This window comes from Candoia aspera, chromosome 8, assembly GCF_035149785.1.
Source record: "Candoia aspera isolate rCanAsp1 chromosome 8, rCanAsp1.hap2, whole genome shotgun sequence".
NCBI lineage: Eukaryota > Metazoa > Chordata > Lepidosauria > Squamata > Boidae > Candoia > Candoia aspera.
In genome coordinates, this window is record NC_086160.1 from 54,453,406 (window position 1) to 54,474,678 (window position 21,273).

The window sequence follows — 21,273 nt, forward strand, 5'->3', positions numbered from 1 at the left end:
TGCCTAAAAAGTTAAGAGCTGTGAGTATCTGATAGCCAGATTTCTTCTGCATGGTAAAGAAGGAAACAATTTTTGCAAAAAATCTTTTCAGTCTAGGCTGACTAAGGTTCCAAACCAACTTACATAGTAGCTCTACTAACTTTCCCCCAGAAGACAGCAGAGAGAGATAACAAGGGAGCCATTCTATCGATTTTTGTTGAAAAATCAGTTCCTTCCTACCCATTTTTTTTAAGTGTTCAACTGTCCATTATAAAAACTGCCATTTCACTTTAAGAAATGATGCTCATATTCATCTCTCTTCTCTTCCATTTTTGCATTGTCCTTTTAGGTTATAAACTGGCGGATTGGAACTGCTTTATTTTTAACTGATTATACGTTAGCCAGACTGACCCATTTAAGAGGAAGAGGGATAAGAGTTCTAAGGAAAATAATTAGAGGGAATTGCTGTTGAGCAAGATTATGATGAGCACCAGCCACTGTCTTTATAAATGTTCTTTAAACTGGCTGACCACCCAGCCTCAGATATAGTAATACAGGTTCTTACAAGTCACAGTTAGGCTACTGAGAACACCAAACTTTTTTTTTCCTATGTGAGAAGTTAAAGGGAATGGCAGAAGCAGGTAACTTCTGGATTTTCTAGCTTCAATTAACATTCTCTCTTGCTATAAATGTTAGCATGTTTTGGCGTATATAAAAATATGGATTTAAATCCTATCTTTGTTAGGAAAATAAAACTATTTATGTATTTATTTACTTCATTAAATTTGTTAAGGCCACCCACTCCAGTAGATGCTAGGCAGATTACAAAGTCCAAATACACAGTCAAAAGAGTTAAAACATAAAATATATATTTAATATGAAGAAAGGGGAACTAGTTTTCTAATTCAAAGCATCAAAATTCTAACCCCAATCCTGCATATCTAAACATGCTTTCTTATTCAATGTATCTGTCACAAGCTTCATCAGGGACATAAAGTTTTAGAGAATTTTCTGGTTTCTAACCTGTGGATACTGAGAAAATCCAGAACTATATCCAGAGTTACTGGGTTGCATGGCAGGAGGTGGCAAAGGTGGTGTCACATTCTGGTATCCAGGCTGAAGAGCAGGGTATCCATACCCAAATGACTTAGAGACTTTAGACATCTGAGGAACAGAGGAAATAGGAGGTGGGCTACTTGCTGCAGAACATGTTTCTAAACAGGGAAAAAAAGTCTTAAAATCACTTTTATTCTTATAAAACACACAACTGAACTTGGAAGCATAACATCTATTATTAGCAAAGCTGCAGACTTACACGCTATAGTCTTTAATGAGTAAAATGAAAAAATGACTTGTTTCTAATTCAGTGAAACAAATCAAGTATATCTTTTTCCAACTGAATACACTTCAAATTATTCAAACAATAATTTGAACACATTCCAAATTATTTCTAACAAGACAGCCAAAGAATTGAACAAGCTGTTTTCCATATTTAACCCCCGATGTTAATTTACAAGACTACTTGTTCATCTTCAGTGTTCATTTGATGTAGCCTTAAAGCAAGGCTATTTTAAGCTACATAGGATAAAAGTAAGAGGGTAAATGGATCACAGAATTTGGTTTGGGGTTCTATTTTGGCAATATAGTAAATGACCATCTTTGACTTTGGCCATTTGAGAGATTATACAACTAGGTCTGAAATAAAAAAGCTAAGATTTCTTGCTCATATTGACAAACTCCAGGAGCTCTATAAACGACCACCTTCATAGTTTTTAAAGAGTGGAATGAAATTTGCAATGAGACAGAATAAAATGCTGGCCACTTTAAGAAAGAAAGCTGGATGTAGGTGCATTTAAATTACTTTTCTCCCCCAAACAGAAAACTCCCTCCCTCCCTCTTCTGGTAGGCACAGCTGACAAACAGAGTGTGGGGAAACTAGAAAATATGTCTCTATTTCTGATGCCTGTTCATCTGCCATGACAAAGTTATATAATTATTCTGTGCCTAGAGCCAGCATTATTATTGTTATGTGATAAAAGTCTTCATGTCTTGGCTCCTTCAAGGAATCTGCTCCTTCATAGAGACTTCCTTGTATATTTCTTGGCAACAAAACAAAGCAGTTTTCCACACTCTTCTTCTGGGACGTTTCTGACCTCCTAGTTTAGCCTACCGCCTTGGGATTTCCTAATGATCTTCCAGGCAAATATTAACAGGTTTATCCCTAATTATCTTTTTGAGTCCAGTAAAGGTTGGCCAGGTGCTGCCATGTGGCTGGCCTTATTATTGTAAGTTGATATTAGTAGTGCTGATAATATTAATTATTAAACAGAACATGATTCACCTGGATAGCCACCACCTTCAAGTGTGTCATAATTGTTGAGAACAGGAGATGCGCTGCTAGTAGTGGAAGAGCTGTCAATAGCTGGGAGAAAATACAGATATATTACATATTCAACTGATAATACCTGCATGCTGATAGATGCTTATCACTATCTTCTAAGGAACTACAAAGATCCTACTAGCAATGTTTATTCTTGCTTTATACATTTTAAGCTAGTATCTATATATGATGTCTTCCCATTCAGAAACTTCTGAGTTAGAGAATCACTTGCAAAGATGAACAAGGGCATAAAACCTCTTACGCTTTGGAAGCCTTTGTGGATGTGGAGCTTTAAGAGAAACAGTAATCAAGGATTTTCTGCAAAGAATACTCTTAGTGAAAATTTACTTGCTTCCATATGCATGTTCAAATAACCTCCTTCAGGAATAGACGTTCCATGAGGATATCATTACATACAAACACAAACTTTCCTTGATATTTAGTAACTATAAACCAAAGAGGCCACCGTGTTAATCCATGCAGCAGTTCTGTAGCAACAAATGTGCAGCAGATAATGCACACATAGTAGACGAGGGGTCTCCAAATATTTCCTTCATCCAATGAAAGATTTTTCTGCTGAAGGGAAAATCTGGATAGAGGACAGGGCATTACAACTATTACAAACCATACAGTGCTGTTTAAGTGTTGTTAAAAATGCAACACTGAATGTAATCAGGGAGATTACATTCAGAACTTTAATCTGAACTTTTCATATTCTCCTAGCCATTAGGTTCACAAAACGAAGTATAAACATGCAGAGAAAATCTGACACAAACACATGCCTGAAGAGGTGGTGGGCTGTATTCCTCAAAAGCTTACGCCAAAATCACCATTTAAAGGTGATTAAATTATTATGACTAATTATGACAGATGCATTCAACTCAAAGATTGCATTATTATACAGACTTACCAGGAAGTAAGTCCTATTGGACTCAATGACCTTTACTACTTCCTAGAAATTTAGAAGATTCCAACATCAGACCTCTGCATACTATATAATTGTTTTATTATACTGGCATATTACATATTTGCTGTGTGGAAGGTGAGTCAATGCTACCAGCCATTTGCTAGATGGGTTTCAGCAAAAAGATAAAACTGAAAACCAAACTAAAAATTAGGTTTCAGTATCAACACTCCAATTTCTATATCTGACTTCTATATTTATTTCAGCAGATTCCCAAAGTTAAAATATCTCCAATATATTTTGAATACTCTAGAAACATTCTTACCCTGCACTGAATTCTCCAACTTGGCAAACAAATGGATAAAATGTCTGAGACAGGACAACCTGATAGCTATCCCACATCAATTATGAAAACATTTTCTAATTCAGTAGTGTTTTTATTCAGTCTTTCAATAATCAGAACAGAAAATGGAACACTACCTTACTACTATACCATTCTAATAAACACGATGACCAAAGCAGCAGGAATAGAAATTTCATAGTAATCTTTTTGATCTGTAAACAGCTTGACTCTCTCAGTATCTACTAAGTTGATGAGACTGAGTATATTAAACAAGCTGATCAGTAATAAATATTAATTTTTAAATCTGATTTAAATGGATTGTGAAGATAAATCACTTGTACTATATAATTTTGTAAAAGTGTTCCAACACATTAACATATGGCATTGGCAATTCACAGCATTTTATTTGACATAAAATGAGAAAACTGACACTGCGGAACCTTTTTTACTCTACACCATTAGGATAAAGAATAAACCTATGTAGGTGAAAACAGGACAACTGTAATTTAAGAGCTACACTGAAGTTTCAAAATCTCTAGGACATTCTGGAAAGCACATTTTCACATACTAAGTTGGCAATATTCCCATACATACACTATATTGGGCCACCCTATACAAAACATACACGCATGGGTGTATAAGGTTTAACAACGTTATTGTAATTTTTTGAAGTTCGTTTTCATATTTTAATTTATGCTGTAGATACACTTTTTATAGATAAAGATTTAGTCTTTAGTCATCTTATTTCAAGCATCTTCAAGGACATTTTTCTCAGATGCTTGCCTAAATTTATTAAAATTATAATAATCTATGCATTACATGCAGTCACCCTGTCAGGAAAAGCAGAATGGAATGTATTGGCAATTACAATTGATATGGTTTATACAATACAATTTATCACGTTGCAATATTTGCCTGAGTAGGAAGATGGAAAGGCTGTTTCCATAATGGGAAAGCAGTGTTTCTTTACAGTATTTACAGTGATGCTGAAGGAAGAAAGAAAGGACATTTATGGTATCGATTTTTTTTTAAAAAGCCTCCAAACTACACAAAATATATCATATACTGTGTACCTATTTCTAACTAAAGAGAAGATGTTCATTTTTATAGCCACTTATACTAAAGTAAGCTCCATTCAATTACATGTGACTAACTTCTGCCTAAACATGTAAAATACTTCATTAATGAAGCACTAGCATCTTTTATACAAATATTTCCCCAAATCTTTTTAACTGCTAGTGAATATGATTTAGGCTCCAGACTCATGACAGTTTAATGATAGTAAAATAGTAACAGTAATAGTAAATATTAGTTATGATAGTTACCCTAACCCTAACCCCTTTCTTGCATTCAAGAAATGGAATAATGCCATCAAAAGTGAAAAGTTAGAAATACTGGTGCAAAGCTAAAGCAGACCTGCTTCCTCATCCTCATCCTCCTCTTCCTCATCATCTGAACTTGATGACAAGGGAGTTGCTGAAGAGCTAGCTTGATTATTAACATATCCACCATACTGCATGCCTGTAAAAGTGGAAAGCACAAACACAAGAGTCAGACACACAGGAAAGGCAAGAAATTTAAAGCACGAATACAAGCATCAAAGTAGCACCAATCCAAGCATGACAAAAGGACACCGTAACACAAAGAACAAAACAACCTCGTTAACCCTGGAGAAGTTCTGTAACTTTTTACAGAAGTCAACAAACAGTTCTAGAATGCTGTGGTGTTAGTAACAGGCAGAGAAATTTAGTAGAATAGAACATAATTTACCCATCATCAGAGATTTTAAAAAGTCAAAATTGTCTCTTAACCATCAAGTTACGTTGAGAAATCACTACTCTTGATATAGGAGTATAAAGCAGTATTTCTCAACCTTGACAACTTTAAGATGTGTGGATTTCAACTCCAGAATTGGATGCTGGCTGGGGAATTTTCGGAGTTGAAGTCCACATGACGTAAAGTTGCCAAGGTTGAGAAATACTGGTCTAACCCCTCCCCCACCACATACTACCATTTTTATTATTATTGTTTCATGTTTATGCTGAATTGTACTGTGGCTTTTAAACTATGTTGTGTTTTGGTTTATGATGAAAGCTACCGGAAGTTGGTGGTATAGCAATGAAAGGAATAATAAATAGTAAAGATTAGCCAGCAACCTCAATCCATCAGTCTTGGCATAGGGGCAAGGAGAATTTTTCAGCTCCAATTATCCATCAACCTGAAACTAACTTACACATCCTGCTACTAAAGTCTACCTAGTTTCAAAACCGTACAGTCAAGGACTTTTTGCAAGAGAACCTAGGTAAATATGAATTCCTTAGCATCAAAACTTATTCCATAGCTTCTGAAGACTGAAGATTCTTCTGAGTTTCTACCCCCACCCCACCAAATGGTCCATTAAACGGAGGTTTTATTATACACTTATATTTATTTGCAAAGAAAAGAGGTGAGGCACCTGAGCAAGACATCAGGTGATTTCTTGACCAAGATAACTATGAAAATCTTTTTTGCAAAACTCTTACAAACGCAGATATAAAGGCAGCCATGGATCACTGAACAGATCTGAATAAACCTTAAAGTTACATCAACACAATCAAGTCAAGTTAAAGTGTAAGAAGAAACTGTATTAAGCTAATAATTAATGCTTGGGGTATAATATGAGCTGATATGGAAGGACCTGTATACACCTAATCTTGCAGGTGACCCACGGCTTTTATTTGCAGGCAACAACCCATTTATAGCAATTGACAGTTTGGGAGGATAGTTTTTACCAGAATGCTTGTGACAATATCCCAAAAGAAAGCTATTAAAGAAACAATAAGACATTAATTCTTGCACATGTGTATCTGGAACTGGAAGTTGCTAGGGAGGAGCCTCAAGTCTAAGTCTGAGAATTGAACGAACACAAAGATGCATCAAAATCTGCTTCAGAAAGTTCATTAAATTAGTTTTTCAGGAACTGAAATAAGCAGTGATCAAGTATAATTTCCCATAGATAGAATATTTTGATATCATTAGAATGTACTGTTTCCCATGTGATTTTTTTTAATGATTACATTTTCCTTAATGTCCAAGTACCCTAATTTTCATGTAACATGACATTAGAGATTTATAACTTTCATTATGTATGTAGAAACAATCATGCATATGCAGACTACAGTGCAGGAAAGGAGAAAAAATGGGGTTGTCAGCAAAGGAAATAAAAACTATTTTGATGAATCACTTTCCAATCACAGCAACTAGAATGTATATTGTGTATCTGACTTTTCCTGAAAGAGGCTCCACTTATAACATTTAAAACGGATACATGTTTTGAAACATGCTTCAAGATATGACCAACTCTTCAAATTGTTTTTCAGATACCTTTTGCTATGAGTTTATTAGATACTGGCCATTTGTAGTGAAAGTTTAGACAAAATGTAAACTTCTGAGACATCACCCTAACAATGAAAGTAAATATTGTCAAGGTCATGGTTCTCCCAGTTGTAACATATAGCTGTGAAGCTGGACCATCAAAAAAAGGCTGAACAAAGAAATAATGATGTCTTTGAATTGTGATGCTAGAGAAAATTGTTGAGAATAATTTGGACCACAAGAAGGACAAATCATTCAATACTCAATGATGTAAACCCAGATTGCTCAATGGAAGCACCAATAATGAAAATAAGCCTTAAATATTTTGGACACATAAAACAATGGCAGGTATCAATGAAAAAAAATCTGATGTATAGAAAGTTTGAAAGCAATAGTAAAAGAGATCATCAGAAAATAAGCTGGCAAGATGCTATCACTGATGACACAAGTCAAAGCTTACAAGACATTAAAAAAGCAGTCATCAACAGACAATCCTGGCAAAAAGAGGTCCATCTGGTCCCAAAGAGTCAGAAATGACTGATTAACTGAACAAGTGAGAGTTTATTAACTAACATACAATAGCTGTTTAGCCAGTAGAAACGTGAGATTACAATCAGAATTATTAATGAGAGCTCTCGCCATACAACTTGCTTCTATACCTCTTCTTCACTATATGCCTTAAACCCAAAATAAAACACTGAGATTTGAAAGTTCTGCCAATCTGTGGGGCTAGCTGTACTTTAGCAGAAACAAAACCCAAAATGATTTGCCTGTTACATGTTTCAAGGGAATCATATCTCAGAATAGCTTCAGATGTTTTATCCATGAGAAACAATGGAGTTCAGATTACCACCTCTATGCAGCATGTATATATGCATGCTCTGAGTTCGTTTCACCTCTAAGCAAATAAACTGGCTGAATCAAAGACTGCAGCCCAACATGTCATCACTGGTCATGAGGGCAAGTCCATGGGCCATAGCACTGCATTCAAGGGTGTGTGTGTGTGTGTGTGTGTGTAAAACTATGGAAGGTATGGTGGTTAAGTCCTACTGCAACTCAGATGATGCAGGGATTAGATAATCCCACATGAAGTCTGTTCTAGTCTGTGCCTCATTCAGTGGTGTTGCTCAGATACTGAAAAAGACAGCCAGGTGAGCCATGTGGATATCATCCAGTATGTATCTTTCAGGGGATGTGAAAGAGAGGCCATGTTCCATTCAACAAATGACTCAGAGGGTGAGCCAGCAGACAATACCTATCTTCTCCCAGGCATTATACCAAACTATTGTAAACTGAGAAGAATCCTGTGCCAGAACTGGGGCAGTAGCTGCTGCAGTTTAGACTTCTGTCCTGTACCTGGGACATCTCCATCACCAGGAGTTGTCTCCAGGCAGGGGAGGGGTCAGTGCAGGATCATCCCCTTCACCCTCAGCTAATTCAGGTTGGCAAGCGGAATTCTTGCTCAGAACCCAAGGTCTCAACCAATGCATGATTCAGTGTGACAATGGGCTGCCAAGGGTGTTACCCTTTGATCCCAGATTCTTCTGGAGTTCACCAAAGGATTTTTCAAGCAGAAAATTCTGGCTCAGCATGGCTATTGCTTCATTAAAAGGATCCCTGTGAAGAACAGATGAAGTTCAGAAATTGCCTCAGCCACGAGTCTTCACACCCAGGGATCAAAAGCACATATAGCCAAATGTCTCGTTATGTTGTGTATGGCCACTTACTAGACACACAGCTGCTAGAACAACAGGGAGATGGAGTTTTACTGGATGGGGATGTTCTGAGGGATCAGGTGTTGAGACATGTATGTCATGTTCACCGTTTCAACGTTCTGTTAACATCGTAACGTTTCACATGTCACAGCTCTGATCCGTGCATTGCAGGCTTGCAGGCTTGCTGGTATTTTTCTGTCTCTCTTTGTTTCTTATCTTGCTACTTGGGAATGTATGTTTGAGTTTGTAACTCTGTTCAAGGTTACTTTCTCAGGCCGATGTGGGTAACGGTTGCTAGCACCTGGGAGGGGGTGGTTGCTAAGAGGGGATAGGGGCGGGATTGGTTTGGAAGCAAGGGTTTTTAGTTTGTATTTGGCGTGCTTTTGCTCATTCTCAGCTTTCTCTGTATTTGCACACTATTCTTATAATAAATCAGTTACCTTTAAGCTCTGGCTTGTGAGACTGAGTATTTTGGAGTAGGCAACCATTACAATGTATACCTTTATTATCAGTGATCTCTTCACCAACTCTTCACATTCCAGCAGAAATCTTGCAGTAGTGGTCCATAAGAGTACTGGTTGCAAACTGTATGTAAGCACCAGTCCAGCATTGAGTCTAACAGCCCTCACAACAATTTCATTCTCTTTAGAAAGACTTCCTTCAATGACATATTAGGAGTAGTTCCCTCTGTGCTATGTGCTCCTTAAAAGTCTACTGCTTTACTTCAAAACTCAAATATTATTGTCACAACCGGCCAAAGCTAAACAGCAGTATGGACATGACTGATCTCACCTTTTATCCTGACCCAGACAGGAGAATTAAAAAAGTAATAGGCACAATAGCAAAAGACGTCTTTCAATTATAGCAACTAAAACAGGATAAAACATTCAGAACACTGGAACAAACACATTTTGGTTTGCACCTGAAATAAAACAGACCCATCTGGATTGATGTCCAAAAACACACATGTTGGGTTTGAGCATGGGCCACCTGAAAACAGTTGTACTGTGCACAGAACAGTTCTTGCACAGAACATTTTGTACATCCTCCTGTAAATACATCATGCATTATGACACAGGAGTTTAAACAAAAGGTCACCACTGGGACAAGTTGACTCTGACTCTATAATTGCAATTTTGACAAGACATAAGCTGACTTGCATAGATGCAAGCTCTGTATATAATTATGGTACGTACATTATTTCTGCATTATAAAATATAGAAGATAGTAGTCAGTTAAATTAGAACTAAAATCTTACAAATATTAAAATTACAGTCCTATACCACTGTTCTCAAATTACCTGCACCCACCAATAGCATTTTATTAAAATATAATATGTACAAAATCCTACAAATTCTTAACTTACAATTCTGTGCAATTTAGAACACATAGAAAACATTTCTCATATGCCAGTTTCTATACCTTCATGAAGAAAAGAATCTGATGTCTGTGTAAGACAAGATGAAGTGATGGGCTTTCCTGTCTTCTCTAAAACAGACGGTTTAACTGAAGAAGCTGCAGGTGAAACCACTCCGTGGACAGGTTTTACTGAGTGGAGATTCTGATTTACAGAATGTGGTGACCCTGAAAATCAAACACGGAGAATATACATTATAAGGGATTACCTATACCGATTAACAAATCATTTTCAGAGAGATAGCTATTGTACAGTTAAAAACAGATATAGCATGAAATTTCTGAAAATGGCAGGATGAGAAGCATGCAGATAACAGGCTCAAAGTTTTTAATAAAATTATGGTAATTTACAATATGCTGTTACATGGTATAGGTATGTTCATGGTAATTTTGTCTAAGTCTTAAATGATTTAAGAAAAGCAAACAGATGACAATCCTCCCATCTTTACAATGTAATTTTTATTCTCATGGAAGAGAAGAAAATAGCTGGACCTTGATCTTAATGACTGACACCCCCCCATTATCCTTAGCATATTAAAATGATTTATGGTATAATTCTTGATGCCTCAGTATGTCACAATGGATGAATATAATGAATAAATGAATTTTTCAAAAAAGACTTGAAAAAATTGTGTAGGACTCCTTTGAAGCTGCTTTTTTATTAATAATTTGCTTCATTACACATCTTTATTTTCTATACATGTATTTGCTTATAGACCTGGACTTACTTGATGGAAGTTTGGAATCAAATTTGAAAAACAGATTAGTCTATTTTGTCACAACATTAATATCAACAAGAAAATGAAGAATCAACTTTCAGTTTTTTTAAAAAAAGTATTAAACTGAAAGCACTCAGAGCATAACACATGTATCAGCTTTGCCTATTACAGGCAATATACTGCTTATTAAAATCCTGCAAATAATCATTCTTACTCCTTTAAAGGTATGGGTGGATTAAATAGGGAGCTAACGATCTTGAACATAATCCAGAATTCATTTTAACAGCACACAGCAACACATTCAGCTTATACAGAGAGAAAGAAAAAGCAAGCTAAGAGGAAGAAGAAAAAAACAGAATATTAAGCACAGTAAGAACATTCAGCTTCCATCACCTGCACACAACTTTGTGCACATCAGTCAATCCATTTTAAGCATAAAGCAAGCACATAAATTTATCTGTATTCTCTATCACATCTAATTTGTTTCTCTGTGCAATACCCGTGCTCATTGTGTTCTCTCTCTCAGGTAGCGATCCTGCAAAGCTGCCACGATTCTCCTGAGCCAACTGGAGCTCTGGAGCACTCCATGATGCAGAGCTGTAGCCCAAAGGAACTCCAAGTTGTCCTGTAAGTGGAGCTCTACTTTGATTAGAATAAGCACCTGCCACATTCAAATAGCCATGTGACATTGCTGGTTGAGAACTAGGTATCTGCCCATATGGACTGCCAGTGGACATGGGAGGATATACAATATTAGGGTAAGCAGCACTAGACACAGCAGGCATGGGATAGTGACTAGAGGAAGCAACAAATCCCTGAGATGGAGCAGAAGATCTGGTAGAATGCAAGATGGAATTACTGTAGGGACTAGTAGATGATGAATAGGACTGTGAAATGCTGGTATGCAACTGGGATGCCGGAGATACTGTTCCTTGGACAGGTCCTGATGGTGCTGCATTATGAGGTGCTCTACTGTACAAGTGTTGCGATCCCTGTGCGTTTAACATGTTCGGTGTCACAGAAGAGACATTAGCATTTTGTGCTGGTACAGGACATTGGGCAGAATAATAATCTGCACTATAATAGTTTTCCAGCTGTGAAGGAATTGCTTTACTGGGCACTTGTGAGAAGTTTCCTGAGGGAGCACTGTAGTTTTGAGGATGTGATCCATATCCAGGGGAGAACTGCATCAGATTCTGTGCTAATCCTGGAAGAAAGAAAGATTATTATAATTAAAGCTGCATACTCTTTAAAGGAAGAATATGAACCCAAATATCAGTAGGACACATCAGTTGCAAAAGAAAATGTGGGAAGAAACAAACTAGTTTGCATTTCAGGATGTTTGTTTCTGTTGGAGAAAGTCTACCAATGTAATTGCTAAGAGCTGACACCAACCTGGTGCATATAATCAATCAACCAGTACAGAGGACAGATGATAATTTTATAGCAACCTGCATAATTACAAGTTGCAGGCACTGAAACAATTAATATAAAATTTTTATATCAGATGTGAATGGAAAACTAAATCATCTGTGTAATTTTCTATGAAGAATTACAGTGTTGTCACCAGGCAGAAGAGAGTACAGGCTCACTTAACATATTTTGCCTCTTTTCAATGGGAACTAGATATTTACACTGTGATAATGTTATAACATAAAAATCAAAATTACTTAAAGATACTAACAAGAAACAAATATTTAAATTACAACATAATTATAGGCAGCTATTGTTTTAGCATAAGACTGAATCTTATCTGGTGGGTGTGTCTGTCTGTATATATATATGTATACACCACACACACACACATATACACATACATACATACATTACATAACATACATACTTCAATCTACTTTAAGGTCTGCGCTGTATCTTTCATATTGTTCTGGATCATAACGATAATCTAGGACCAAAGTCAAGCAATTTTTTAACAATTTAAAAAACGCAGTTTACAAAAGTATTCGATCAAGTCATTGGTCCATTCTCCAGATAAGGGTCTTTCCAGTTGAAATGGAGACATCAGGAATTGACCTAGGACCTTCTGCATACAAACCATGAGTTCAGCAGCTGTACTAGACCCCTCTATCTAATACTATTAATACTAATAAGCAGATGACCATCATTTTGGAGAGCTTGAAAAAGCATTAAGTGAATAAGATTATTAGTGGCAGTCAGCATGCAGACAATACATTGCTCCCACCATCAATACATTTCTTGATCACTGCCAATTACTGGGAAATAAATGAGTGGTACTAAAGCACTCATGATCTGGTGGAACATTGCAGAAATAGAGTTAGTCCACATATGCTTTCAGTTTGATCCAGCAAGACTTTGTACATTCTTAAGTTAATTCACACAAGAAGCTTCTCATAAATAAGTTCAGGTTGTTTTTGACTAGACACAAACAAGTAGCCTTTCATTCAACTGGGTTCAGGTACAACCAGCCTTGCATTCAATTGGGTTCAGGTACAACCAACTACCTGATCTTTTCTTGACAAGAACTAGTGAATATATCTAAAGATTTCAATGCCTATCAACTTCCTAATTTATTTAATTTAAGCCCATTTTTCAGTCAGGAGCTCAAGGTGGTTTACAGAGAACTCCGTCTTCCACATTTATCTCTAAAACAACTGTGCAAAACAGGCTGGCTGAAACAGTGAGCGTCCACAGCTAAAGGTACATTAGAAGTAGATCCTGCCAATCATAGCTCAACACCTTAGTAGTCATACCGCATTGGCTCTAATTACCATATCAGTTACATACTGATCAAAGAAACTAGGACCACTGCTTTAGCTTACTTTACATTTTGTTTGACAATACTGGACTACTGCACACTGAGAAACATGACAATTACAACGTCACTCATAAATCATTCTAACCAACATTTGTCAAAATGCATTTTTACCCTAATTTCTGTATTGATGGCTCTCCTGTCAACAATAAAATCACAAAAACACATTTAGCCTTTAACAAATGAGGAGATTCCAGATGAATAGAACTCAATTGTGTGAAGAGAAGGATGGAAGCTCTAAACCTCTCTGCTTCCATTTTGCTTGGCAGGCCACAAATACCTGGCTTTAACACAGTAAAATACTGCAGTCCATTTTAGTTGGCAGATGGGAGGTGCCTAACACCTTTATTCAAGTATTCCATGCAGGCCAATCACCTTTGTTTTCAATTAATTTTCAGCTTAGAAACCCTCCTCATTCTTGAAAACAACTCCTATCCCTAACTATCAACTCTGCTGACAAGAACAATTGGGAGCCTATCAAATACTTCTCAGGAAGTATTTGATAGGCTCCTTACTACTAGGCTAAATGTGTATTTCCCAGATGTAATTTTTCACAGAATCAGAGCTTGAAGACAGCATATAAGCCATGAAGGTCAAAACTACTCAGAATCACAGAACTATCAATCCAGATAAGTATCAATCCAGTGGAGCACTATTTCCCAATAGGTCTCAATATCATAATGTTCTTACTGTTAGCATGGTTTTATTTTTCCTACCATTCAACCAGTATCTGATTTCTTGGGACTTTAGACCATTACAGCATAATCCATACCCTGAATGACAAAGAACAGATTTTTACTTTCTTTTGGGTGACACTCCTTCAGATACTTAAAATCTTCCATTCCCTTCATTTTAAGTACAATTTGTGAAAATGTCCTCATCAGGTTTAATGGAACTATATCTCATTTGACCAACACTGACATTAAAAATGGGTATGCATATATGTGTGTGTATATGCAGAACTATGCACTGAGTTATTTATAAAAAAAATAATAAAGGCAGGATAAAAATTAAATAAATGAAATAATAAACACACACATATATATCTGTCTGTGTGTGTGTGTGTCCGTGTATTCCATATTTTAAAAAGCTGTCTGCTATCTAACTGGAATATATCTGTTCTTTGCAACGTCAATCTTACATCCAGAACTACCCTTCCAGGCCAGCTATCTTACAAAACTCCCCTGGAACTTAAGCTCCTACCCACCGAACAGCCAACTTCAGAACAATAATTGAACCACGATACACGATGCATTCATATAACTGCTATCTTCCGATCTACTCTAACAAGCATGTAGAAAGGAACAACGGCACGCATCTCCACACGAAGCCTGTGGACAGATACACAAGAAAACTACATAACTACCAGGGGTGGTGGTGAAGCAATGGGGAAGCGCAAGGCAGCTTCAGCAAAACTCCTGGCGCCGCTACGAAGCTCCGGGTGCTACCATTTTTCTCCCTGGGCTCCCCGTCCAGTCCCAAACCCCTCTACCTACCCGGGGGAAACAAGCCAGGCGGCCACGATCTAAATTTTTGTTGCGCAGCCTATTTGTTTCTCCTAATGATCTCTCCGACCCGTCTTCCCTCGCTTAGCCTCCCTTCTTCGCCGGGCCACAGTGTTTGTTTATGGGTCCCTCCTCCACACCGGCTTGCTGAAGTCGCAACAGCAATGGTTGAGGCCCACAGCGGGGCTCCCTTATATGCCCTTTTATCCGACCAGAAAGAAACCTCACCACCCAATCGCGACCCCGGAAGCTCCTCCTCCGAAAGCCAATCGACGCTGCCCATTGGTCTAAAATGTCTCCCAGGTTGCATTGCGCATATATGGTTTGCTGGGACTGCCTCCCGGCCAGAAGATGAAAATTGTCCTGGCTGGTAGGAAAATTGCTTACAGTGGTGAGCGCGGAATTGGACTGTTCCTAGTACGTTCGTAGTGATTGGTTTAATTGTGGTTTATTGAATAAGTTTAACAATGACTGTTAAAAGCCATGGATTTTAAACAAGAATGGCTGGATTAATGCAGCATTGCTAAACTGTAGTTTAACTACAATATGTGAAAGTACTGGTTTCCTTGTGTTGTGCTTGGCTCCCGGTGGTGATTACATGGGGATGTAGTTTTCTTGGCAACAGTACAGAAGCGATTCACCATTGCTGCCTTCCAAAGTTTTTTTTTTACATGTCTAACTTACAGCTCGGATATTTGCTAATGATCTCTATTCTAGGGCTAACCACATCTGATTTTGAGCCAAGATTGCTAGATGCTGCTACCTAGCTGGGCCTGGTGTATTGGATAAACAACAATTGTCTGAGTTCACACAGCATGCTAAGTCATAATGTACTCTGTTTTTGGCTTAGTATGTTTTATGAAAACTGTGTTTTGGTTACCTAGTTATGCTCATACTCAATTACAACACCAGCAATCATTTTTAAAGTTTCAGAAAAAATAATTTTATTGAAGAAAGATATTATCTATGAACAAACAAGGCAGGGGCAAGTAGTTTGGCATTTTTTATCACAGAATGAGCCTGTAATCTTAAATGGGCTATATAAACTTTACATAAATGTGTATCATGTTTAAAGACCAAAAAGGGGAAAACACTTCCATATTTTGCCTTCTGTGAAGTACTGAGGTTGTCTTTTAATAATTGTATGTATGTGCACAGATTTGTAGAAATCAGTCTTCAAACAGAAGTAACGCATTGCTTCCTGCACACCTGAATGTATGGCTTCAAAATGCCAGGATATTGACTGTCTTTTATTTAGTCCTAGTGAACACAGCCATTAGAATTACTAGTTTGTGTTGTGATTACATTTTCAAAAATATAACTCTTAAAAATTATTTAAAACAAAGAGATAATTCTAGAAGACATATCAATAAGTGGACAAAGAAAATTTCTTTTTTTACAAGAATTTTATTAGATTTAAGACAAAGATAAAAACTACAAAAAAGCAAAAACTACAAAAGAGAAAACTAAAAAAGTGTGAAAACACAGAATTTTTTTTTTTACAATTACAAGAAGAGGTGACTTCCGACTTTTAACAGCAAGGATATACAACACATTTTCCATAATCAATCCCTTACACTATATTAAACCAAAATCACATTATTTCTATAAATCATTCCATTGGCACATTACAAAAATCACTAAATACAGTTGTGCCATCCCCTTATATTAAAAGAAATATTTGTGTGTGTGTGTGTGTGTATCCTAATCAACTTCCCCCCAAAGATAACATTTATTTCCTTCCTACTACTATTCTATACATTTCTGTCTACTATAATAAAAATTAAACTAAAAAGCATATAAATTGCTTGCCATTATAATTAATAATACAACAATTATAATAGTCTTAATCATATTAAGCCTAAAACCAAGCATTTATTATACCTTATTAATCTTAGTCCAAATCATTAAAGATGAATGAAGTCAAACCAGCCCTAGAAGCAATCCAGATAGATATTCTTAAGCCCTGAACCCACTTCAAAATAAACCAGAGCATTTACACATCCCCACAATACACACAGAACGTTTTTCATCAAGAAATCAGACAGCCCAACTGCCCCCTTAAGAATGCCGACTTCTCGACAAAAAGCCTCCCATACCTAATAATCCCTTCTTTTCCATAACGTTCCATCAGCAATTCAGTTTCACTTATGGCTTGCAATTCAATCTGTCCCTTTAATTTCTTCAACTCGACTATCTGGTCTTCATCCAGTATTTCAACAGAAGCCCCGATCTCACTATTAGAAGAAACATTTCTATCATTAAGTTCTTCAGTTTCTTCCACTACATCCCCAACCAGATGACACATTTTAGACCTCATATTTTCCACCATGTCCTGAATGCCTTGCAGAAAAACTTGACAGGAATCAAAAAGGATCTGTTTAAAGTCATGATGAAAACCCAAGAAAGTTTGCTTGAAATCATCCATGTCTCATGCAGTAGATTATAGCACCCCCTAGATATTTAATCAGCAAAAGTGGGAAATAATATAAAAATTCTGAAACGTGTTTACAGAAGTGAAAGTATGATAACAGGCAGTTCCCCAGGGAAAGTAGCAACAGAAAGCTGAAAGTTCAAAACAGCAGATTCAACATGCAGGAAAATGCTAAAATCTTCAAATTTAGTACAAAAATAACAGCAGGGAGGCAATTACATACTCTCAACCTTCCTTAATATTTGGATGGGAAACAACATCCAAAACTTTAAAAGATTTTTTTTTAAAGAAATTAATCACAAAAATAATGATAAGCACCAAGAGAACATGTTTCTCCTTGCTGTAGAAAGCCTCTCTTAGGGTACATAAACTTAAAAATAAATTGGATGATTTAGAAATGGGGTGGCCAGTCTTAATGTCCCTTTAAGGCTACAGCGCGGCTTGGAAATGGTGACGCCCCAAGGACAGATGGGGTAATTCCAAGTGTTTTCCTCTCTCTGGAAAAGCACTCCTGGGCTTCAGGAAAAACCTGCCTGAGCCCAAAAATTGCCATGTTGTCAGTTCTGCTCAGGCTCAGCAGAGCCCGCAAGCACAGCTGTTCAGACAGGCATGTTCCCACTGGAAGCCTGACAAAGAAATTTCTTGAGGTATACAATTAATGCTCAATATAACATTAACAAAAGATAACCATTCCAGACAAACTACATTGACTTGTTTTTGTGAGATATATATGTATATATTACTGCATAAATCTTTGAGCTTAGTGTCAAATCCCCACTGTATTTGTAAATATGAAAAATAAGGAAAAGAAAAAAAATCATATAGATAAGTATTTAATTTCTGAATAACCCCTTTTTTACTCCAACCAATTTACAATATTTATTAACATAAACTTTAGAAGCCATACTCTAAACATTTTTATTTGCTTTGCTGTATTTTATATATAGTAGATATGGGGGCTATTCTTGCTTAAATTTAGTGAAACTTCTATTCTGTATATATGCTGTTAGTTTCATCATTGCTGCATATTCTTTGAGTTCCCAATCAGATATTGTCAGTACAATATCTTTTTTTCCAATGTTGTGCAATACAACTGGATTCACTGTGAAGTCAAGTATTAGATGTTAAGTTTTTGTTAAACTATTCTGGCTTAGATACACTATTACAGTATAAAAGAATTTAATGTACAGCAGACAAAATAGTATTCAGCAATGCAAACAGGTTCTGAAGACAGAATACTCTTTAAAAGAGTATTGAAGTATTATTTTAAAGTCCCTTTAAAGGGAACTTTAGACCTTTAACAGACTATATACTTTATTTAAAATATTTTAAGCTCTCCTTTTACATTGCAATGTTACCCTGAAATGCTTACAAGACCCTAAATGCATGAAAATAAAATTATAGCAGCTGCTTTCTTTGTCTGTGTGGCATATGGATTTTAGTGGCCTGGCATGATTGCTGCTGCCAGCATAAGCCAGCATTGGAGTAAGTAAAAGGAGAGGGGGAAGAGTCTGAGTTCTGGCCTTCAAGGGCAGCTGCTCTATCACAAGGCCTGATGAACTGACCTGGCTGTGAGATTTTGTGACAGCACCCCCATTGGTGCAGTGAAGTACATAGATGTTGGGGACTAGAGCCCCAGGGGGACATCTGCCTCCTCAGTTGCTGTGGGATATGCTGCTGGTCTAACCAAAAATTGGAGAGAGAAGGAGGAGTGGAGAGAAGTAGAGGTAAGTAAAAGACAAGTAGTTGGAGTTAATGGAGTAGCTGGAAAGAAGTTGGACAGAGAAGTGAAGTGTGCAGAGCATCTATTGGCTCCTGTTCGGGGTGAGAAGAATGGCCCAGGGATGGCTTCCCTGGATGAAGGGAAGTGAAGACCCAGAGGGATGAGACCTCCACGCAAAACCCAAGAACGGGAAGGAGGGCCCTGGCTGGCTGCAGGTGGCAGCTACATCAAAGATCCTGGAGGGAGCAGAGGGAATCAGCTGCCAGTAGAAAAGCCCTGGTTTCTGGGGGAAAACTGGGCAGAAGACCCTGAGAGAAGTTCATCCCCCAACAGAGAAGCAGTAGATGTTTTGGCTGAGCAGGATAAAATTCAAGGCACACTATGTAAAGTCCAGTCCCTTCCTTTATTTTCACTTTCCTTCTCTTGTCAAGCCCAGAAATGGGGGGGGGGGAGAGAAAGGAGGGGGAAAGTCACTGGGAGGGAGAGGTGGGAGGAAACCTGACACCAGGACTGTTGTTTAACTCTGTTTAACTGTTTATAGTAAAAAGCATAGCAGACTCCACTGTCATGTGTTTCTGTGTCCATTGCCACCTTTGCAATAAATATACCTCCAGTTTGAAAAAAACACTATGTAACACTGTGACACTCAGGAACAGCACATTTTAACCAAATGCAGACACTGGCCTCCAAGGCAGCTTCTGCAATATTGGTGTTACATGGCTGTATTAGACTTCACCTGTTACCATGCAGGTAGGTGCATTTTGAATCAGCTCTAGTTTCTGAATGGTCCTCAAGGGTAAGCCCCAGGTAGAGTAAACTGCAGCAGTTGTAAAGTGACAAGGACATAAGTGACTGTCAATGAAGTCTCTCATTCTAGAGACAGCTGCAACTGGCACACTAGCCAAAGTTGGGCAAAGGGTGACATGGCATGACTTCTATTGGCTCTTCTAGCAGAAGCTATAAATCCAGAAAAAAAAACATATTGTGCAATATGCTCTCTGTAGGATAGTTCCATTTCAAGCTGGAGTCTTGTTAGGATTAAACCTGAACTTGTTCTCATTTACTTCCAAACAGCTTACAGGTACCAGGTCAGGATGACTGCATCTCGTCTTTGGCCCGGAGTGGAGACTAATATATATTATTTCTTGTGAAAATGAGATGGCTGAATATGTTTCTACTAGTGATTCTTGCTTTGCATTTATACTGAAAGCTAATAAATTACCTTCCAAATGTAGTTTTTGTTTTCTATGAAACCATCTGTTAGTAAAGCCAGATGTGCTGCTAATTAGCAAAACAGACCTCAAGCAGCTCTATATAAATTTAGCTCCCTTTGTCTCTCTTTAATAATGTGGTTACATTAGCTGGAACAGTCTGTTCAATTTATACTCAGAAACATTGTTTGGTTTAAAAGTGCATGAATGTACTTGCCAAGCTCAGGTTTTTTAATGCAGTCTCCCTCCTGTAATCTTAATTCTGTGACTGTGCTCTCTCTGGTTATTGGTAAATTATTACAAAAGTATTTCTAATCAATGCCAATAAATGTATCACCTGTACACAATTTCTTTTGTGTGGCGCTGCCATTTTCTCCCTTTTGCTAGTTTACTTTATCTTTCCCTGGAGCTCTTAAAATTGTTTGGGGCCTGTTCAACTATGGTGCAAACATAGGTGCAACATCACAATTTATTTAGAGGAACAGTAACTTAGCCTGGCCCCCAATTTTTTTAAAAAATTGGGAAGTTTGTTGAAACAAATGGTAATGGATCTATAATCCATCTCAACCCCAACTGGAGGGGCTTTTGTAGAAAGCAATGAGGGAAATTCATTTGGGCTAAAGAGTCTTCCAGTGGTAGTGAATTATAGCAGTTACCATATTTCTTTCAACACCTTTCTTTATCCAGCCTATATGAGTAACATTTTAACATGGCTACGCTTGACATTTGCTGGCCGACAGAGTGAGATCACATCACAAAACGCTCACATATATCTGGACAGAGCTTGATCTTTTCTTTC

The 21,273-nt window shown here is 37.3% G+C and overlaps 1 protein-coding gene and 1 long non-coding RNA gene across 3 annotated transcripts in view; one reads left to right on the top strand and one right to left on the bottom strand.

The window, feature by feature from the left end:
• SEC24B (SEC24 homolog B, COPII coat complex component) overlaps positions 1-15,256 on the bottom strand; it is a 45,234-nt gene extending 29,978 nt beyond the window's left edge. Inside the window, exons 1-6 of one of the 2 annotated variants that reach the window (XM_063310054.1) lie at positions 15,098-15,256; positions 11,310-12,017; positions 10,098-10,259; positions 5,023-5,127; positions 2,321-2,401; positions 1,003-1,193 (exon numbers count right to left, since the gene is read on the bottom strand). In XM_063310054.1, the coding sequence (XP_063166124.1) occupies positions 1,003-1,193; positions 2,321-2,401; positions 5,023-5,127; positions 10,098-10,259; positions 11,310-12,000 (1,230 nt within the window). In that variant the 5' untranslated portion in view covers positions 12,001-12,017; positions 15,098-15,256. The remainder of the gene's footprint in view (positions 1-1,002; positions 1,194-2,320; positions 2,402-5,022; positions 5,128-10,097; positions 10,260-11,309; positions 12,018-15,097) is intronic. The other variant, XM_063310055.1, reaches the window with a different exon arrangement.
• A 3,413-nt stretch (positions 15,257-18,669) lies between these two features.
• On the top strand, positions 18,670-20,821 carry LOC134501732 (uncharacterized). Its single transcript, XR_010068384.1, has 2 exons — positions 18,670-19,025; positions 20,338-20,821. It is a non-coding gene; the product is annotated as an uncharacterized LOC134501732 (long non-coding RNA).
• The last annotated feature ends 452 nt before the right edge of the window (positions 20,822-21,273 follow it).